The sequence below is a fragment of the Cariama cristata genome, unplaced genomic scaffold, assembly GCF_000690535.1.
Source record: "Cariama cristata isolate BGI_N322 unplaced genomic scaffold, ASM69053v1 scaffold3116, whole genome shotgun sequence".
Taxonomy (NCBI): Eukaryota; Metazoa; Chordata; class Aves; order Cariamiformes; family Cariamidae; genus Cariama; species Cariama cristata.
The window spans coordinates 22,806-41,454 of record NW_009621365.1 but is presented as its reverse complement, the minus strand read 5'-3'; the positions used below and the strand labels follow the sequence as shown (position 1 = coordinate 41,454).

The window sequence follows — 18,649 nt, the reverse complement described above, 5'->3', positions numbered from 1 at the left end:
TAATGCAAATCTTTGGAAAAGAACTGGGGTGACCCTGGGAACAATAGGGAAAGGTACTTTGGAAAAAAACTATGCTAAGGAAAAGAGCTATTTAGACATATTAGCTAAAGTTGATACAATGGGGAAGAGCTGACACCTATTCTGTAAACATGCCTCCATCTGTTATGAAGAAGTCAGTGGGCATGTGAATAGGAGTGAAGTTTGAAATAAGTTTTCATTAAATTCTTTCAGAAGAGGCTCTTGAAAAGACATTATCTAAGAAGAGAAAGAACCTCTCACAGAATAAAAGTTAACTAAAAACCATAACAGATACTTGCAAACAGTTTTCATGGCTGAGGGAAGTTGCCATAAACATCTGGGCAGTAAAACAGCCAACGAAGGTCAGAGTGGACAAACACTACATAATCAATCATGGGAAAACCAAAATATTCACCTAGCCTACAGAGTAATGGGATATGTGTCATTTTAGGTACTGATGCGAAAGCAATTCATAGGCTATGTCAATACTGGTAATTCAAACTGGGCCATAAGAGGTATTTAATGCTCAATAGTGTTTAAATGTGAGCACACTCTTTACACAGTGTGGTGGGTTGACCTTGGCTGGATGCCAGGTGCCCACCAAGCCACTCTATCACTCCACTCCTCAGCAGGACAAGGGGGGACAAAATAAGATGGAAGAAAAAAACATTGTGGGTCAAGATAAAGGCAGTTTAATAAAGTGAAAGCAAAGGCTGCATGCAGAAGCAAAGGAAAACAAAAGATTTATTCTCTACTTCCCATCAGCAGGTGATGTCCGGCACCTCCTGGGAAGCAGGGTTTCAGTACATGTAGCAGTTGCTCCGGAAGACAAACATCATAAATAATAAATGTCACCAATTCCTCCTCCTCCTTTGTCTTAGCTTTTATTGCTCTGGTCAGTTTGGGTCAGCTGTCGTGACTATGTCCCCTCCAATGATCTTGCCCATCCCCAGCCTACTGGTGAGGGGGGAATGTTGGAAAGACAGCATTGATGCTGTGCGAGCGTTGCTCAGCAGTAGTCAAAACACTGGTGTGTTATCAACACCCTTCTAGCTACTAATACAAAGCACAGCGCTATGAGGGCTTCTGTGGGGACAATTAGCACCATCTCAGGCAGACCCAATACACACAGTCTAGCCCGCACCAATCTGCATTCTCCCAGGCAATGCCTGGGCAGGGTGCAAGAGTCGCCATTCTCAACATATCGTCTGCCTGCTGCCAGCCTATTTTCAAATAACTCTAACGGCACACATGCAGAATGAAATGCATCACTTGTTTTCAGCGTTAGAGAACACTTGTAGCCCCTGCTGGCATGACCATCAAAAAAAAGCAGTTCTACTTTCTCCACCTCACTTCTGGCTGCTCACTCCCATCCTATGCTCATTCTTTTGGCACAAGCATTGCTGCAGTCACACTATAAAACCAGATGAGGAAACAGATCTGGCTTAAAACCAACCATTTTTCCAGGGTTAATTTTTAAGCCAGATCATTTCCCTATTTTGGGTCACTATACAGCTCCACAGGCAGCTGTGCTAGTACAAATGAGGAGATACAAGGATAAGAACGAGTAGCTGAAGGAAGACCTGCTTCTTTCAGTAGGGATGCTGGTTGTGCAGCTAAAAGTCTTAGATGAACCTGAGAATTAAGTTGGCTCATAAAACATGTAATAGTATACTAGCTCTCCCTCTCTTCATCCCCATTCAAAGAGACACACACATTCCCCCTCCTGCTTTTGCACCAGGACAGGCATCTCTTGGACCAGTGGTGGGCAGGTTCACAGAGTTAGGCTTGTAGGAAAGCATTTGCGTTTTGTTTAGATGAACTTTCTGGTTACTCACTCTGGAGACAGAGGGGCACCAATGCCATCTTAAGGGAAATGGAAAGACCACTTTTTTCATCAGTGGCTATTATCTTTAGCATTGTTAATCACATTACAAGAAGAGAAAAGATGTTGTTATCTGCAAAGTAGAAAAATGCAACAGCAAACAGAGAAATTACTTGTATATTACCCTCTGCAGAAGAAGGGTAAGGAAGAATTTTACTTTACCTACACTGCTGAGATGGCCTGACAGCGTTCTGCAAGTGCCACTCAATGAAAGTAGCAAGCAGAAAGTTTAAATACAAACAATCAGACAGACCCTTTCACATGACTTTTCATCAAATTGTGAAATTCATTATCAGACAATGTTGGGAAGACCAGGAAGACAAAACGGGTTAAAAAGGGATCAGACAGTGCAACAGAAAGCAGAGCAGCCAATAGCTATCAAACATTGCCACAGAAATGCCGACTGGCAGAAGGTGGGAAGCATATGTCTCTGGAAGGGTCACTCTACGCAGATTCGCTCCCCCCCACCCCAAGCATTTGCTACCAGTCAGTATCATTAACAGTAACTTAAAATGGCAGGTCTTATGCCAGGTATGTATTAAAATTAGTTCATAACATTTTCTCATTATCATTTAGACTTTGCTTGAGAGTGTTTCAAAACACATAGGTTTTTTTTCTCCTTCTTCTTTAAAGGAGAATAAATCACCAGAAAAATTAAAGGCAAAAGACTGAAGAGTCACAAACAAGTGGTATCATAACAAGGATCCTGGACCTACAGCTCTGAAAAAAAAGACCTTTTTCTATCACAGGATCATTTTTCAGTTGGTGTGACAGGGAACAACGCACACACACTGTTGTTGTATGCAAAACAAACTTTCATGTTGACATGACTGAACCCACAAAGAAACACCCTCCTTGCCCAGTGAAGACAACATTCCTTCTCTCCTTTTCTTCTTGGTGTTGCACTCACCGTCTCCATCTGACACCTTGGTTTAAAGGGACTAAAGGTTCTCAACTGGTGCAATAAAGTGTTTATCCCTCTTTCCAAGTGGAAATAGCTGTGCTCTAGCCCCACTCTCTGCTATCGTCAACAAATGCGCAAACTCTAATACAGTGTTGGCAGCAAGGCAGATGAAGAATGTGATTTCTAACTCAAGAAGGATGTTCCCCACTACAGCAAATACTGGAGAAGCTGCCAGTTAATAATTTTTTGTCTAGTAACCTGCAGGGCCTGCTATGCAATTTAAATGACAGTCATTATGTTTTGAGGAATTGTAATGTAAAAGAGTGATTTAAAGACAGTTTGGGATAAGATCCTTCCCAGGACTGCAGGCTCTGGGAGTACAGGCTGCTCATGAGATTTCACATGGATTGCCTCTTCCATCTCAGAGCCCTGTCTTCCCCACTGCATCATTCCTGGCACAATGGGCTGGAATTGCAGTTTTTAGCCATGGATCATGGACAGATCCAAGGATTTAGAGAAAGAACTGCCCTGGGCACTTACCCTCAGCTTTGCAGAGGGTAAGACCATTGACATCACGTTTGTACTGAAAAAGCATAACTGGGTAATAAAAAGCGTAGTTTCCTGTTGGGTCATAGTTTCAGTGCAACTGTGGTCTCAGCATGTGGTACACTTCTGTGTGCATGCTATATTGTTTCTGTGTCTGCATCAAATTGTAATAACTGTGAAGAAAATAGCTTGTAATTAAGCAACTAGGGAGACAGCAGATGGATGCAGACAGATGGGAGCACACTAGGAAGCTATGAGACAATATTGGTCAGCATGACAAGCAATAGTCACAGCACACTATCAGCATAATGTCTACAGTCTCAATGACAGTTATTGGTGAGTTTTAAGAGCATATTGGATAGTAATAAAGAAAATAGCTTTTTACATGCTTCTGACACTCCTTTGTAGGGGTGTGGGGCAGAACAGAATATAGGTGTTTGTCAAAAAATCGACAAAATGTTTGAGAAGGTGGCAGGCTGCATGTGGAGGCCGGCATGGTGTCCACTGATGCAGATGAAGAGAAGTGTATGTCTTACCTGTCTACCCAAAACCAGTAATGTGACGAAGAATATAAACAAAGAAATTGAGCCCATTGTCTTCAAATCTTTCAGTATTCCTGGCCTATAAAATAAAAACATAAGTAAAGCAAGCTGCTCAAAAATTAAAACAAAATTACTTTAGCACAAGACCACAATTTACACTACTTTCTGGTATGTAAACTATGTCCATTTAAATATGATATGCTTTATTATTTGATGAAATATTATTTCCATTATGTAACGTTAGTTACTTCTACTACATTCTGTGTGAATGTGCCTACATTTTGAAGTCCACTAATAAGATGAGGATTTAGTAAAAACAATATCCTTGTTTGCTTACAAATGGAGAGCACTTGGTGCTTATTCTATACAGGCAGATTAGAAAGAGATTTTTAACGTAATAATGCTGCTTCCGTAATGGAGCGCTTGACCATATCCAATGAATGTGAAGAAACAGAAACTAAAGCACCTAAGTCCCCAGATGCTTTTTCACCTCAGAATTACAGAAGGCACAAACTAGATCTTGTATGGAGTTTATTAAAAACTCTGCTTTGGGAAAAGACACTAGAGGTAATGGGAAACTGTTCACACTAGCACTGTCCTACTGATGCCACTGAAAGAGGAACCTTGGTGAGAGATTTAGTAAGGAAAATACCAACAAACAGCTTGACTGGAAAAATCAAGGCTGCCAGAAGTACATGCTCAGTCTAACCTGTCCCATGGCTCTCCATCCCATCACAGAGATATCCTTTCTGCTAATGCGGAAACAAAGACCCAGGATTGTTCATTTAATCTTTAGATTTAAGTGCAAAGAAAACATACACTTTTCCTTTTTTTAATTCAGATCCTTTTCCATGGTTGTCTCTGTGTCCTAAAGATCTCGAGCAGTTTACAGCACAGGAAAAAGGATACTGAAACTCTGCTCTGAATATTCATTTTTTGTGTTGTGGCATATGCACTGCACACTCAGCCTACATAGAAAGGAATCACCTCTTTGTTTTGAAAATGAGGTAGAAATTACAGGTGTCCAAAAATTATTTTACACAGCAATATTTAGATTTAGAGTCCTAATTTTGGTCTTATATATTATCACCTATAGCAAAGATTTCAGTGGTCTGAATTAGCAAGCACAGCAAAAAAAATCCAAACTGTTGGTCTACTAATTTTTCAATAGCTAAGACTGCATTTGTAAAGTTTTAAGACAATGTACTAGTTCCGAGGAAGTTGATTTTCTTTGGCTTGCAGCAAATATGCTTTAACAGCCTTAATTATGTTCTGCCTTATGCATTAACAACCTTAATGATGACTTCTTCCTAATGTCCTTTATTACAAAAATGCAAATTAAAACATATTCTATTTCCTACAATATATGATTTAAACACCTTGCCCAGACTTGTTTATTTTATTCTAATGCTTTGATGTGTAACATTAAATCATATATTAACTACAGCATGACAATGATTTTAAATTGTGGCTTGGAGATCATATAGTCAAACACATAGGAAAAAAATCTGTTGCTACTACCGCTATAGGTAGTACTTAATTTCTATTAATTTCAGAAGGACTGGAGTTATCCACCTACCTTCTAAGAGGTGCCATTGCATACATAAATTTGCTGTAGTCATCCAGCATGGGTCCATGAGTGTGCAGAAGTATAACATTGTAGCCCACCAATGCAATCAACATTATCACCATTTTCAACTCATAATTTATCCTCAGGAAAACAGAACAGGAAATGAGCCCTAATATGCAGCTGTATATAAAATACTGGCAAAGAAAAATCAAATGGAAAATATTTAGAATTTGGTCTTGAGTAGGAAATCATACATAATAAAATGCTCAGGCTAGTTTAAAAAACAAATTATTGACTGACCACTTAAGGCATAGAATCTATCACAACCTGGGACACTATGGTTTACAGACAGTCAGTAACAACCAGATGTTGGTATTTCATAAAATAGACCCTTTTTCTTACTAGGCTCCAATTCACCCAAAACTCAGTAGAATCCAGATTACGCTCCTAATTTATGCTCCCTAATTTTCACCCTTTATCACTTTTGATTTACTCATCTGCAATAGCGAGCAGTGCCTATTCGTGGGACACCACTACTGGTAAAGTTGAAGTTGAAGTCTAATGGAAGAGCCTACTGCCAGCAGAATGACAAAAGATTTCTTCCTGTGCCACTGTATGATTTTCACTCATGCTTGTATTCAGTAACTACCCTGTATGTATCACTAGCATAAGGGTCAAGGTAAAATGTCTAAAGATTTCATTGCCTATATTTGCAGTATTTATAAATTGATGCAATAAACAGTTGTTATGAACCTCATAGATATACAATTTCACAAACTCTAGAAATACAGTGAAGATATGAAAAATACAAAATTAGTAACATGGCCTATGGATAATATAAATATATAAAAAAATCTTTCTGTCAAATCCTCTTGAATTTTGACGACAGAAGAACACATTCAATTGTTAAAAAAAGGGTTTTTTTCCTATGTGATATATATCAACAAAAATATGTATGGTTGAAGTTAAATTCTTGGAAAAATATTTTCTCTGGATGTTTTCTGGAAATGGATTAGGGCATCAAAATTAGTGCTAAAACAGGAATAATACATTATCACTAGAATCATTATCTTGGTCCTTAACATACAGCACCTTTGCCAAAGACACTTCCTGAAAATTAGTCCTGCACCTTGTGAGGAAGTTATCTTTTCTGAAGCTACAAAGCATTCTATTTCTAGATATGCTATTTTCAGACTACTGTTGACTTGTTGATGGCAGTACTTTTGAAAGAACCTGAATGTACTGTGTACCAATTTTGGAGGATCACTAAGAAGAATATTTTTCACAGCATCCATCAGACAGAATTGATCTGCCATCTCAATCTCTGCCATTACTGTACCTTGCTTGCAGATCTGTTTGAAATAAGAAATAGAAAGAACTACTGTTCAGAATCACCAAAAATAAAATTTCTCTGATGGCTGCATTCCACAGGAGGTCACTCTCTGAACTCAGTGTTACATAAGCGTAGCAGCATCCATTTTTTACTCTGTAAGCCAGTCTACTTGTGAAATCAGTTTTCCAAAAAGAAACAAGCAAACAAAAGGCAGTCTTGAATCCACAACTGGATGCAGTTTGACAAAGACCAAGAAAATTCCAAGTGGAATAGACAGTCTCTCTTAGTGTTCCACAGGAATACATAGACTAGATTGAAAATTTCAGCTAAGATTTCAGACAAGGGTTGATGGATTGAGAAGAGTGGCACAGCCACACATTTAAGAATGCAGACTCTGATATTGTTTATTACAATGCACGAGTCCGGTAAGCAACAGGCAGATCTGGAAATGAGTCTGTAGGCACCTCTGCTTGAACAGCCACACCAGGTTATGAAGCTTTTTTTTTTGAAAATGTCACCTTAAATAAACCTTTTTCCAACCATAACTTACATACATTCAAGGCTATTGTTTCTGACTGCTCGACACTACAGAGGAATCAATGCCCAGCTACGAAAAAATTACTTTTGTGTGCAGGTATACTTGTTGTGTGTGTATATAGATATATATATACACACACTTGCATATACTATACAACAAACTTGTTTCTTAGTGAAGACCTGTTTCAGGCTTGTTCATCTTACACCTCTGTACAACCTACTGAAGAAAGAAATGTGCTCAGACTACTCAGGCATTGAGGCTTTTTCCAAGGCAGAGAGTTGCAGTGACACCAATCCTTTCTAGTGACCCTGACCGGAAAACCACCGCACACTGAAGAGCTGGCAATCTGCACAGCAGTGAAGCTGCGCGGGCACGGCCCATGCCGTGCTCGGTGTATCCCTTGGCTGCAGGACAGCCTCAGCCAGCTCGGCCAACTTATTGCAACCAAGGAGCCTGCAGGCAGCTCCCACTTGGTAGTGGTGGTTGTGCCACCTCTGTGACCTTGACTTTATCTAACAGTGCAGCAGCAAATTCTCATGGACGTCATTTTTGTCTGACAGCAGAAATCATGAATAGAAATGTTTCCTTTTAAGAAAATCCTGCAAGAGCTCAAAAGAGGAAAATGCTGGGTAACCTCTCCACAGGTGGGATCTGCACCTCATGCTGTCCCTGATGCTGCACAATTCAGGGTTCCCAGCATCTGAAGGGATGTATCTCCAATAAATGGTATCTTAACCAATACTTACAGAGTCTGAGCGCCTTTCTTACCGGGATCAAACATCCAGTGCCTTGCACCAGTGCACTACACCCTTAGGATCCAGCCTAGAGCATTTGGTCTCTTCTCTTAAAATTTAAGACCTACGGTTCTGTGGTTATAAAGATCTACTAAAGTAAAAAGGGATTCTATTCCAATATGTCTGTGGAGAAAAACTTGAGAACAAAGTAATTTTGGAATACCCTAGTCAAATAAAGTATATTCCAAAACTGCATCTTTTAGAAATCAGTATTATGACTTTTATTTATTTAACCTGTGGAGGTGGCAGCACTGATACCAGACTGTATTTTATCACAGGAACAGATAGGCACGGCTTGAAATGTCCCAGGCCTAACTTCTATTATATGGAAACTACAGAAACGTCATAGCAAAGCTAAACAAAACTAAACACAAGCAAAGTCCCTATAACTTACTGTGTAATCTTTGCTAAGTCTTTAAAAAGAGCAAGAAAGCCAACAATGCAACTCAGAAAAGTTATTTTGAAGGGTGGAGGAGGGAGAGAATTAGTTTGATTCAAAATGAACTAAATTCTATTGGGGCTGAAATAATTCAAAAATCTCTTAATCACTCATTTTAGATGACATAGTCAATAGATCTGTCAGGTCCACTATCATAAATCACAGGAAGTTTATCTACATGAATAAAGCTTAAAGCTAACACAGATTCAAAAGATTGAATTTTTAATTTAAGGAAACAAACATTTGTCAGCTTAAGTATTCGATATCTCATTCAGTAAAGAGAGAATTTTATTTCCAGATTTTTTTAAAAAAATTAAGATCAAAAGTAGTAACTCAAAAAGAATTCGTAGCTTTTTCACGTTAGAAGTTATGCAGTGCCTGAGGACAAAAACGATGTACTTTTGAGGGTTGTTTAATAAAAAAAAGTGAGAAGTTTTTTGTTATTATCAGAAGTGACATTTAAATATAATATTAGTGCAAATTTAACAAAGTTTCTTTGATGAAAGAATGCATTTTAATAGTTTAATAGTTTAAGAACTATAAACCACTAATTGTTAGAAATGTGCCAATCACATGAAGAGCTGACAAACATTTTAGTTATACATGGGAAAACAAAGGAAAGGACCACAAAGATTATTTTTTTTTAAGAATAGCAGATTGAATCTTAATAATAAGTATAATTTATGAAAAATGTATCCTTCCGATGCTTGTTAGAGAACTTACTGGTAAAAAGAGAACAGAATATCTTTCAAGATGTTCAAAACTATAACAAGTAATATAAAAGAAGATGACTAGAAAACCCGATAACTAAAGAAGGAAACAAATATAAATAAGCATTGGAACAATTTATTTCTATGTGCTTGTGAGTGTGAACACATGCAGAGGCTGAGAGAAGGATTGTAACATTTCTTTGACAACAAGGATAGCTTGATGTCAGGGGCAAAAGAAGACACAGGCACCTATCAATACCTGGTGGTATTTAGTTGGCTAAATTTGAAAATGAGAAACAGAAACTCATGCTCTCCTGTTGCTTTAACAGGGAGATGCTGAAAATCTGTAAGTGCTGCAGTTACTGCAACTGTTTTTTTTCCAGGAGAGTTCTATACATAATTAACATCTTGCTTTTGTGTGTGCCTAGGACTGTTTAGCTTGACATAGTGAATAGCTGTTTCATGTAAAACATATTGTGTGGAAATCAGCACACACCATTCTGGCACTGGTCTCATTAATTCTGCATAGAGATAAAATAATCCCCCTTCTCTCGCTGCCTCCTGCTTATTCATCCAAGGACTGTTGACCTATTTTGGCGCAATATACAGCTTGTTATGTTCAACTGCAGGTCTTTTGTAATCCCTTTAAGAATCACTGCTCTCTAGGATACAGATCCCATTTTTTTGCAGCAATGTCCTTCCCTCTCTTTTTGCATGTGTCACCGTGTTTTTGTTCACACTAAGACATCTTCTTCAAATCAGTTTTAAATAGTTTATATAGTGGTACATGAGTGCTGCACTTCCCCTCCTTTCACCCCGCCTCTTAATCAAATATGCAATGACAGAAGTGTGATGATCGCAGATTTCACATTTACTGCTAGGTCAATAATGAAAATGGTGGATATTTTCAGGTCTACCACTGGTCCTTGTGAAACTCGTCTGCAGACCAACCTGGCTTTCAGTGCACAGTCTGCTTTGCAGTCGCTGTGTGTTCTCCTGATATCTCGTAACACCCGTTTGTTGGCATGGGTGAGCTACACTTCCTAGTTATCATCCTGTTTTCTACTTTTTAATCTGACATTCATCAAAACCTCTATTTTTGGAAGTACTAAGCTCCTTTAACTTCCCACTTACTTCAAATGCAGTCGCAGGTGACTGGAAAAAAATCAAGCTTTTGCTGCAGTCTTAAAAACTGGTGGGTGTTTAACCTCAAGCAGATCTGGCAACAGTCAATTTAGTGTAATTGTTGTAAACAAACAAAGAAATGTAAAATGAACTTACTGGTAGGAAAAAACAGTTGTTTTGTATACACCACCGTGTCTGATTACTTGAATTAGGAAAACTTGCATTTGATGAATTAAGAACTGAAGGAAAAGCTTTCACAGCATTATCCAGGAAAAACTAGAGAAAAACAACATATAATACATTAGCTTGTCAACTGTTTAAGGTCAAAATAGAGAATAGAAATAAAGAAGTGGATAAAGCCTTGCCAGTAATCATTTAACTTTGGTATTTTATTGCAAATTGAAATAGCAAAGGGAAAATGACATTACTCAATTACTTGTTCCTGCATCCTCGGACAAAACCAACTTTGTTAGCCTCCATCTGACACTTTCCATTTGAATAAAAGACTAAAGGCTCTTTATTATGTTACGTTCATATATCAGAAGCTCACACACATGAGAGACAATGATGAAATAAATTCAATATAAATAATTCCTGGGTTTACCCCAACTGAACCTCCTATTTAAACACACAAAGAATTAAAGAAAGAATAAGAAGTCTTTACTGAAGTTGATTTACACAGATATAATAACATAATAACGAAGACATTAATATTGGGACTACCATTGTTGAACCAGAAGAGTAGAACCAGTATCTTCTGGGTCATCAAATTCAGCCAGCTGATGTCACAGGTAACAATCATCATACAGTACCCCTTGATGAATTAATCCAGTGCTTTCTTAACAAGTTAGATTTCTGTGACTGCATTAAATCCACTGCTTTGAATCTCACCATTTAAACTGTTTCTACGTTTAACTAGTATTCATGGCCAGTTCCTATGTTTTCTTCTTGTTCTAATCATGTCCTTTAGCTTTCAGATAGCTCCTTGCTCTCCCTAGTATTTACATTCCTAGTATTTAATGCTATCTCAGCCTTCATTATGCTCAGCAATCTACATTTTTCTAGTTTCTTCCTGGAAAACAAGCTCTTCATTCCCCCAATCATTCTAGTAGTCACTCTCTGTACATACCTCTTTCAATTCAACCTTCTGGGTGACCAAAACTGCAAATACACTTCCCAGATTTTATCATGAGTCATGCAATAGCATTAATACTAATTCTGCAGAAAATATGTTTTCATACATCCTAGAATGACAGCTCCTTTGCTCACAGCTACAAAACCTTAATAGCTCACCGTACCTCACGCAACTGGGGCTCAGACAGATCATAATGTTATAGCAGCTTAACACATTGCTGCAAATTGATATAATCCCAGCCACTAACATCATGGTCAGTAAATGTGAGGTAGCTTTTCTTCATTGGGACAATGCGGTTTATACTTACCATGAGTTAAGAGCAGTCACATGACTGGTTATTGTGATTCAGCTGAATTGTCATTAAACACATGTAATTAAGTAAAATCCTAAACCCATCGCATCTCCATCTGATGAGCTTCCAACTTGTATCATATCAGAATTTCTTGTCACTGGTCTGTCAGACCAACCATAATCTTGCATTATGTACTACTAAATTTCATCCTAGTTCTTTTACTCAAATCCTCAGCTGACTTCTTAATTTCTAAAATCCCAAGCCTTCCCTCACAGACATTGCCTGTCACCTTAATTTCATTAGCAAATGTTACAGTTCCTCTCATACACTGTATATGAAAATCCACACGGGGTTGACCATTGCAGAGCTCCACATGTTGCCTCCCTCTCGCCCGTTGTTCTCTGCAGGTAGCCAGTTTGTAACCCACCTCTAAATTCTTTCCCCACCCCCATCTTTACCTACTGCCCCAGAGAAAAACTGCTCAGTTTCACTCAGAGTAACCAAATGTGGATCAAAATGGTTTATTGACTTACTAACTAATGCTGGATCTGGTCAACCACAGGTCTGTATAGTCAAGTCTTGAAAACTTTGAAGGATGGAGATCACACAGTCCCCGTTGGCAACGCGTCCCAGCACTGTACTACACACAGAGTCACTTTTTTTTGTCTTTTTAAAGACTATCCAACCTCCCAAGCCAACCACTACCCGTGGCCCGTGCCCCTGCGGCGCTGCTGAGAAGAGTTTGAAACCATTATCTCTGTGATACCCCTTCAACAGAAGCAGGGCCCGTTGTGGACTTGCAAAGGTGATCGATATGCCACCTGCTACCAAGACCAACTTGGCACTCACTTTTGTTTGTATAGTTGCATTTTCAAGTTGTCTTCCTTCACTAACATGCTTCTCTGATACATAATTAACCTGCAAACAGTGAACCATACGTTCAGGATCAGTATCAGTAACACCACAGATAAACTGCAAAACCGGACCCTACAAAATGTTAATAAACACCTATACATTTTGAAACACCCTTTGATCTCAAAGAGCTCTAATCACGTGCACACACACAGAGTTATATGCACATCTGCCCCTTCTCACAGGACGTGGGGGTTAAATGCACACACTCCCTCTTCTGGGAGTGCGGGGTTACCTTACTTGCACACCCCTCCTGTAAGGAGATGTGGGTGCTCTAGCTTTATGTGCACCTGTGCAACTCCCTGCAAACTGTTAATGCACATGCCAGTGAGAAAGCACTCGGCGAGTCCACGCGCACAGACAAACCCGAGGTGTGGGTCCCTGCTTGTCACGGCCCACGCTGCTGCCTGCCCAGCTGCAGAGCAGGCAGCTCATGGTATCCCACGGGAAGGCTGCTCTCGCTGGCCAAGGCAGAGGTGTGATGCCAGAGGGGTGACTTACGGCAATGTCAAATCAGGTTTTGACAGCCAGCTGTTTCTACTCATAGGTCTCTGCCTCCTGTTACAAATTTCCATGGTGCTTTGGTACTTCTCACACTATTTCCTTCTTTTCTTTGGAATTCCTTCTGAAGTCCCTTGGTTACTCTCTAACCCAGCTCATGTTGGTCTTCCTTCTTAACAGGAACAATTCTGGGCAAAGGCCCTCCAGACAGCTTCAAGTATTTGACCCCCCTCCCTGTCCCCAACTATTTAAAATGACATTCTGATCTCAATAGGTGTTGTTAACCAGGTCATTTGCCAAGCATGGGCAAAGAGAGTCCTCACATCCCACTAACAGTGCAGCTACCTTTTCTGCAAACATGAAATAACTGCATTTAGTTTCAGAATCCCATCCCACACATGTTCACAGAGCAAAAGATTACATACCATGAAGAACTCAAACACAATTATATTAACATATATGTGTATATGTATTTCTGTATATTAATTTCTATTAAAGCATTTTAATTTTGATTTTGAGCTCTGTACAGGGCATTTCTGACCTATAAATGTTACCTGTATACACAGAATGCTACATGAAATGTGGTATATCTGTTCAGTGAACTTTCTTCATTTCAATACATAAATAAATATAGAAAGGAAAAAAAAGGATATGGAAATGTTGTCATCTCCCATGAGCCAAACAACACTTATTTCTGAATGATGTGTTTGTACTTGTCTTTCTTGTATTTCATGAGTTATCTACATCTGCTATCACGCTTTGGAGATATATATTGTTCTTCAATATAGTATTTTTTTGTAAGAGACAGCTCAGTCCTACTAAGCAGTCACACCTACTCAAATGACTCAAATGAAAGCAATATTTTTATGAATACCAATGTTTGCCAGGGAACATCTGAGCACACTACCATTAAATTCTCATTTTAACTTCATATATTCTAACAGCTTTTTCTTTTTTTTGTGTTCATATAATCTGCAATCTTCAGTTGTGAGTTTTTTGCCTCACATGATGAAAATATCTGCTGTGCAGCTATTTCTTTCAATAGGAGCCATGTGGCGACAGACCCCCCCCCGCCCCCCCAACACGGCATAAGCCAGTTAGTGTATCTTCCTTGTTATCTGACCAAGGATCTGCAAAAGACTACTTAGTACACTAGTTTAGATCTTACTAAAAACAAAGCCAACTTTCTCACTAATGTACTATTAGTTTAGTACACAAGTCTTCACTAAGGACTACTAGTTTAGTCAACCCGTCTCTACAATCCACAAGGCACCAGAACCAAGGTTTCACAATGAACATGGTCCAATAGCCTGTAAATGTCGCCAAGGCAAACAGGTTGTTTCTCACCTTACTAAGCAAGGAGGCTTTCTGATTTCGATGTTAATGTGCATAAAATAGCATCCTACTGAGAAGAAGGAAAGGTGGCAGAATTTAATATTAAGTGCACTTATAAAATCCACAGTGAATTAAACAATTATGGAATAAACAATAAAACATGTAAAGTTTTAATAGTTACTATGTGAATGGGTTGATCCCATGACAGATGGGCAGGAGGGAGAGAGCTGGGAAATACCTCGCCATTGAACCACTGAATCACAAAGTAAAAGGCAAAATTAATTGGTTCAAGCGCCACAGATAGTTCAACTGTGTTATCAACCTGTGGTAGCACGATGTCATGCAGTAGCCATCTGTAAAGACAAATACTAATATCATTTTCTGTGCAAAAAGAAGGCACGGGCTACCCTCAGAGCACTAACAAGTGCGCTTTCGCATTCCAGCAAGAAATCCGCAGCCCAGAGGTAAGCTCTTTAGGAAGCAGGTGCTCCGGGATCAGCAGTTCCAGAGCAGAGCTGTGCTTAATCAATGGAAGCACATAAGCAGCAAAAACAAAGATCTGGCACTCTACCAAAAAATGCAGCTTAATTGAATTCACAGCTTACATTTAATTTGATCCGATAATTGTTTTCTCTTCCTTATATAAAATTACACTGCAAATGGACATGTGAAGACTATAAAAAAAAGTATAAAAACCATCTTTGTTACCATCCCTCTCTCTCCCCACTACCTCCTTGCCTCGTATGAACACGCAACTATACTTTAAATTATTTTTCTGCCATTGCAGAAAAGCTATGCAATCTCCTCAAGACACAATGTTCTACAGTTTTTATAGTGCTGTTGTAAACAAAGTTGTTCATGTTTGTTCAGCAAAAGATAGAGTGAGAAGAGTATACTTCTATGTATGGCAGAAGCATGCAAGTCTGGTATCATAGGCTGAACTAGAGAATTTACATTTTTCTTAACACAAAAAAAATGAAGCAATGATGCTTTTGTTCAGCATTGCTCTTTTGTTTGAACCTCTAAGGCAAACATGCAGGACTCCTTTGTTTTTAATTTTTCTACCAACTTTCCAAATATCCATGTGGCTTAGGAGAACTTTCTTCTCAAAATGTGTATCTCTGCTTCCTTTGAAAAATGCCAGTTGGTCTGGCAGATGAGTCAGGAATTTATCCCCAGATTTCCACACAAATGCTGCAAGAATAGTATGGAGAATCTCAAATTCTGGTATCATTCCTCCTCTTCGCAAGCTCATAAGCAGAAGTTTAAGGACAGCCTGGAACACTAAGTATCTCCTACCTAGGCTATTAAGCATTTTTTGAATAAACAAGAGGTGATGTTGAGATATTGGTAAGATGGAAAAGGATGATGAAGATCCAGGTAGTACTGCGTGCATTGAATAGGATTTTTAGAGCATTTTGTCTCTGGGTTTGTATATGACTTCTTAGCTTCAAAGTGCTCATGCATCTGTATTATTTGGTGTCCTGTGGTGTGTCTCTTGTTAATAGTCAAACTTACCGAATTCAAATTGCTCCATAATTTCATTTAATTTTTCATAAAAGTTTATGTGTCAAGTGAAAATACGTAAATATGTAGGTGCCCCCATGTATTCAAGTCCCAGCCTCCCTGTAGAGGCAATACGCAGTGGCAAGCAACTGCCTTGTTCAAAGCTCGCAGTGGCATTAGGTAAGAAAGAGAGTAGACTGCTGGGCCTTTACAGACTCAGATACCTTTATGGTGTTTGACAGACATGGGGTGATGCTCACTTACGTGGGTTCATCTTTGCTGAACTGTGGAGCAAATGATCATGTGATAGCACAACTCTCTCTCTCGCCCCACACACTTGAAAGACACTAGAACTGCTGTAAACATTATTTTCAGGATGGTATCTCATCTGCTAGTGCATTTCTGCTAAGCCAGTGTACCTAGATTGATACTGATTTTGCTAAGTTTCTTAAATCCTGTCTGGAATGGATTTGTGATGGGGTCCTGCATGTACCACTTAAATGACATGACTGCAGCTGTGCATTCCCCTTTCTCCTTCCAACTCCTAGGCCAGGTCAAGCTCTAGGCAGTATCTGTTCATTCTTCGTAAAGAAATGCATTAGGCACCCTCCAAAACAAGGCCTGCAATGTGCTAGGCACTGTAGGGACATAAAATTAGAGCATATCTGCCAAAGAGCTTGCCTATTAGAAATACAGCACTAAGCAAGGTCAGCAATTGTATTAACAGTTAGCTACACTAAAAGGAAAGTATATTAAGGAAACCAGCTTTCTACTATGAGAATAGAAGCAGGTTTGCCTAATTATTTGTCATTATTAAAACACAGGATATCAGCCACGACTAGAGGGAGAGCAATATAGGGCCAATAGTTGCATCATTTAAGGTAACTCGTGCTCACAGATGTACATTAAACAATGGAGCAAAAATACTGAAACCTCTGTCAGTCTTCACATTTCTAAAGACATGTTCTTTAAAAGGAAATAGTCTAGTTGTTCAAAATTCACTGGACAAAAGACAGAAAGGCAAGTAACATCCAGTGGAGGGAAACAAAATTATCAGAGGGCTTGGGCAGCTCTCCTGTGAAGAAAGGCTGAGAGAGTGGGGTTGTTCAGCCTAGAGAAGAGGGGAGATTTTACTGCAGTCTTTCAGTACTTAAAGGGGACTTATAAGAAAGATGGAGACAAACTTTTTAGTAGGGCTTGTTGCAATAGGACAAGGGGTAAAATTAAACTATAAGAAGGTAGATTCAGACTAGATATAAGGAAGAAATTTTTTACAATAAGAGTGCTGAAACACGGGGAGAGGTTGCCCAGAGAGGTGGTAGATGTCCCGTCCCTGGAAACATTCAAGGTCAGGCTGGATGGGCCTCTGAGCAACCTGATCTGGTTGAAGATGTCCTTGCTCATTGCAGGGGGGTTGGACTAGATGACCCTTAAAGGTCCCTTCCAACCCAAACTTTTCTATGACTCTGTGATCCTGAACCTGAAAGCTGGTAGTTAGGGCACCCTGCTGGGACAGCATAGTCCTGAGATCCTGTTGCTGTGCCAAGAACCATTCATGCATTCGATGCAGAAGTCACTGAAACAAAGAGTTGTTCCAGGGCTCTTTCATCATGCCATGTTCCTCGAGATCACATGAATCCCAGAGGATGGTGAGGCACAATCATTTGATGTACTGGATACAGTCATTCATTCAGTTTCCAAGAATCAACCCTTTGCAGTCATGCAGTCCTGCTGTCTCTCTGAGACGTCTGCGTTGTTCCCTGCAGTATACTTTCTCATGTTTGGTTTAGTGCAAGTCAGCTTTATAGAAACAATTTTCCTAGCCATCGATTGTAGCCCTACTCTCTGTATAGCACCAGATCTAAAGCTCAATGGAAGCAGCATTAGTCACCCTCTCCTTTCAGCTAAGAACTATTTGATACTTATGTCACATTAGCTGTTTTTTTAACTTCCCTCCACTGATCATGACTATATAACTCTCGAATGTGAAGACTAGATTCAGATGTCTGCTGAAACAGCTAATTTGAAATAAAATTGTACCTGCACTCTTTACTAATGTCCCTCGACCATAAAGACTGAGTTTTATTTGACATTTTGGTCTTAATTATGATTTATTAGCTGTGGGATGGTTACACGCTTTTTATCTCCATTAAATCTTAATGGCTACATTTTGCCTTTTTCTACTGAAAGAGTTCATGGAAATAAATGCAGTTAATGGACTCAGCTATTAAGTACATGTTGCTTGGAGATATAATAATGATACTTCAGAGTCTCTCCCACAATTTGCTATTAATATTAAGGAAATGCAAATTTCACAATCACATTTAAAGCAATTTTTGCTAGTCGAATTATTAAGGTTTAGTTTCAAGGTGGGAATTGTACTTAAAATTATCATCTCATGAATATCATGGAACATGATTATTTGTAACACTGCAGTCATTACTGATGAGGCACAAAGACTTTAAAATACAGCCTATTAAGCTTTACTGTAACATTGAGTCCACATAAAAATGGACTTGAACCAATAAAATTAAAAATGTTTTCTAAAAATGATGTACTGAACA

At 39.0% G+C, this 18,649-nt stretch overlaps 1 protein-coding gene across 1 annotated transcript in view; it reads right to left on the bottom strand.

Annotated features, from left to right (window-relative positions):
- The window catches only part of LOC104163046 (adenylate cyclase type 2-like), a gene marked incomplete at its 5' end in the record, with an annotated part of 58,797 nt that overhangs the window by 20,341 nt on the left and 19,807 nt on the right, over window positions 1–18,649 (bottom strand). Inside the window, 3 exons of the mRNA XM_009701925.1 lie at window positions 3,890–3,974; window positions 5,475–5,659; window positions 10,561–10,680. Of these exons, the coding sequence (XP_009700227.1) occupies window positions 3,890–3,974; window positions 5,475–5,659; window positions 10,561–10,680 (390 nt within the window). The remainder of the gene's footprint in view (window positions 1–3,889; window positions 3,975–5,474; window positions 5,660–10,560; window positions 10,681–18,649) is intronic.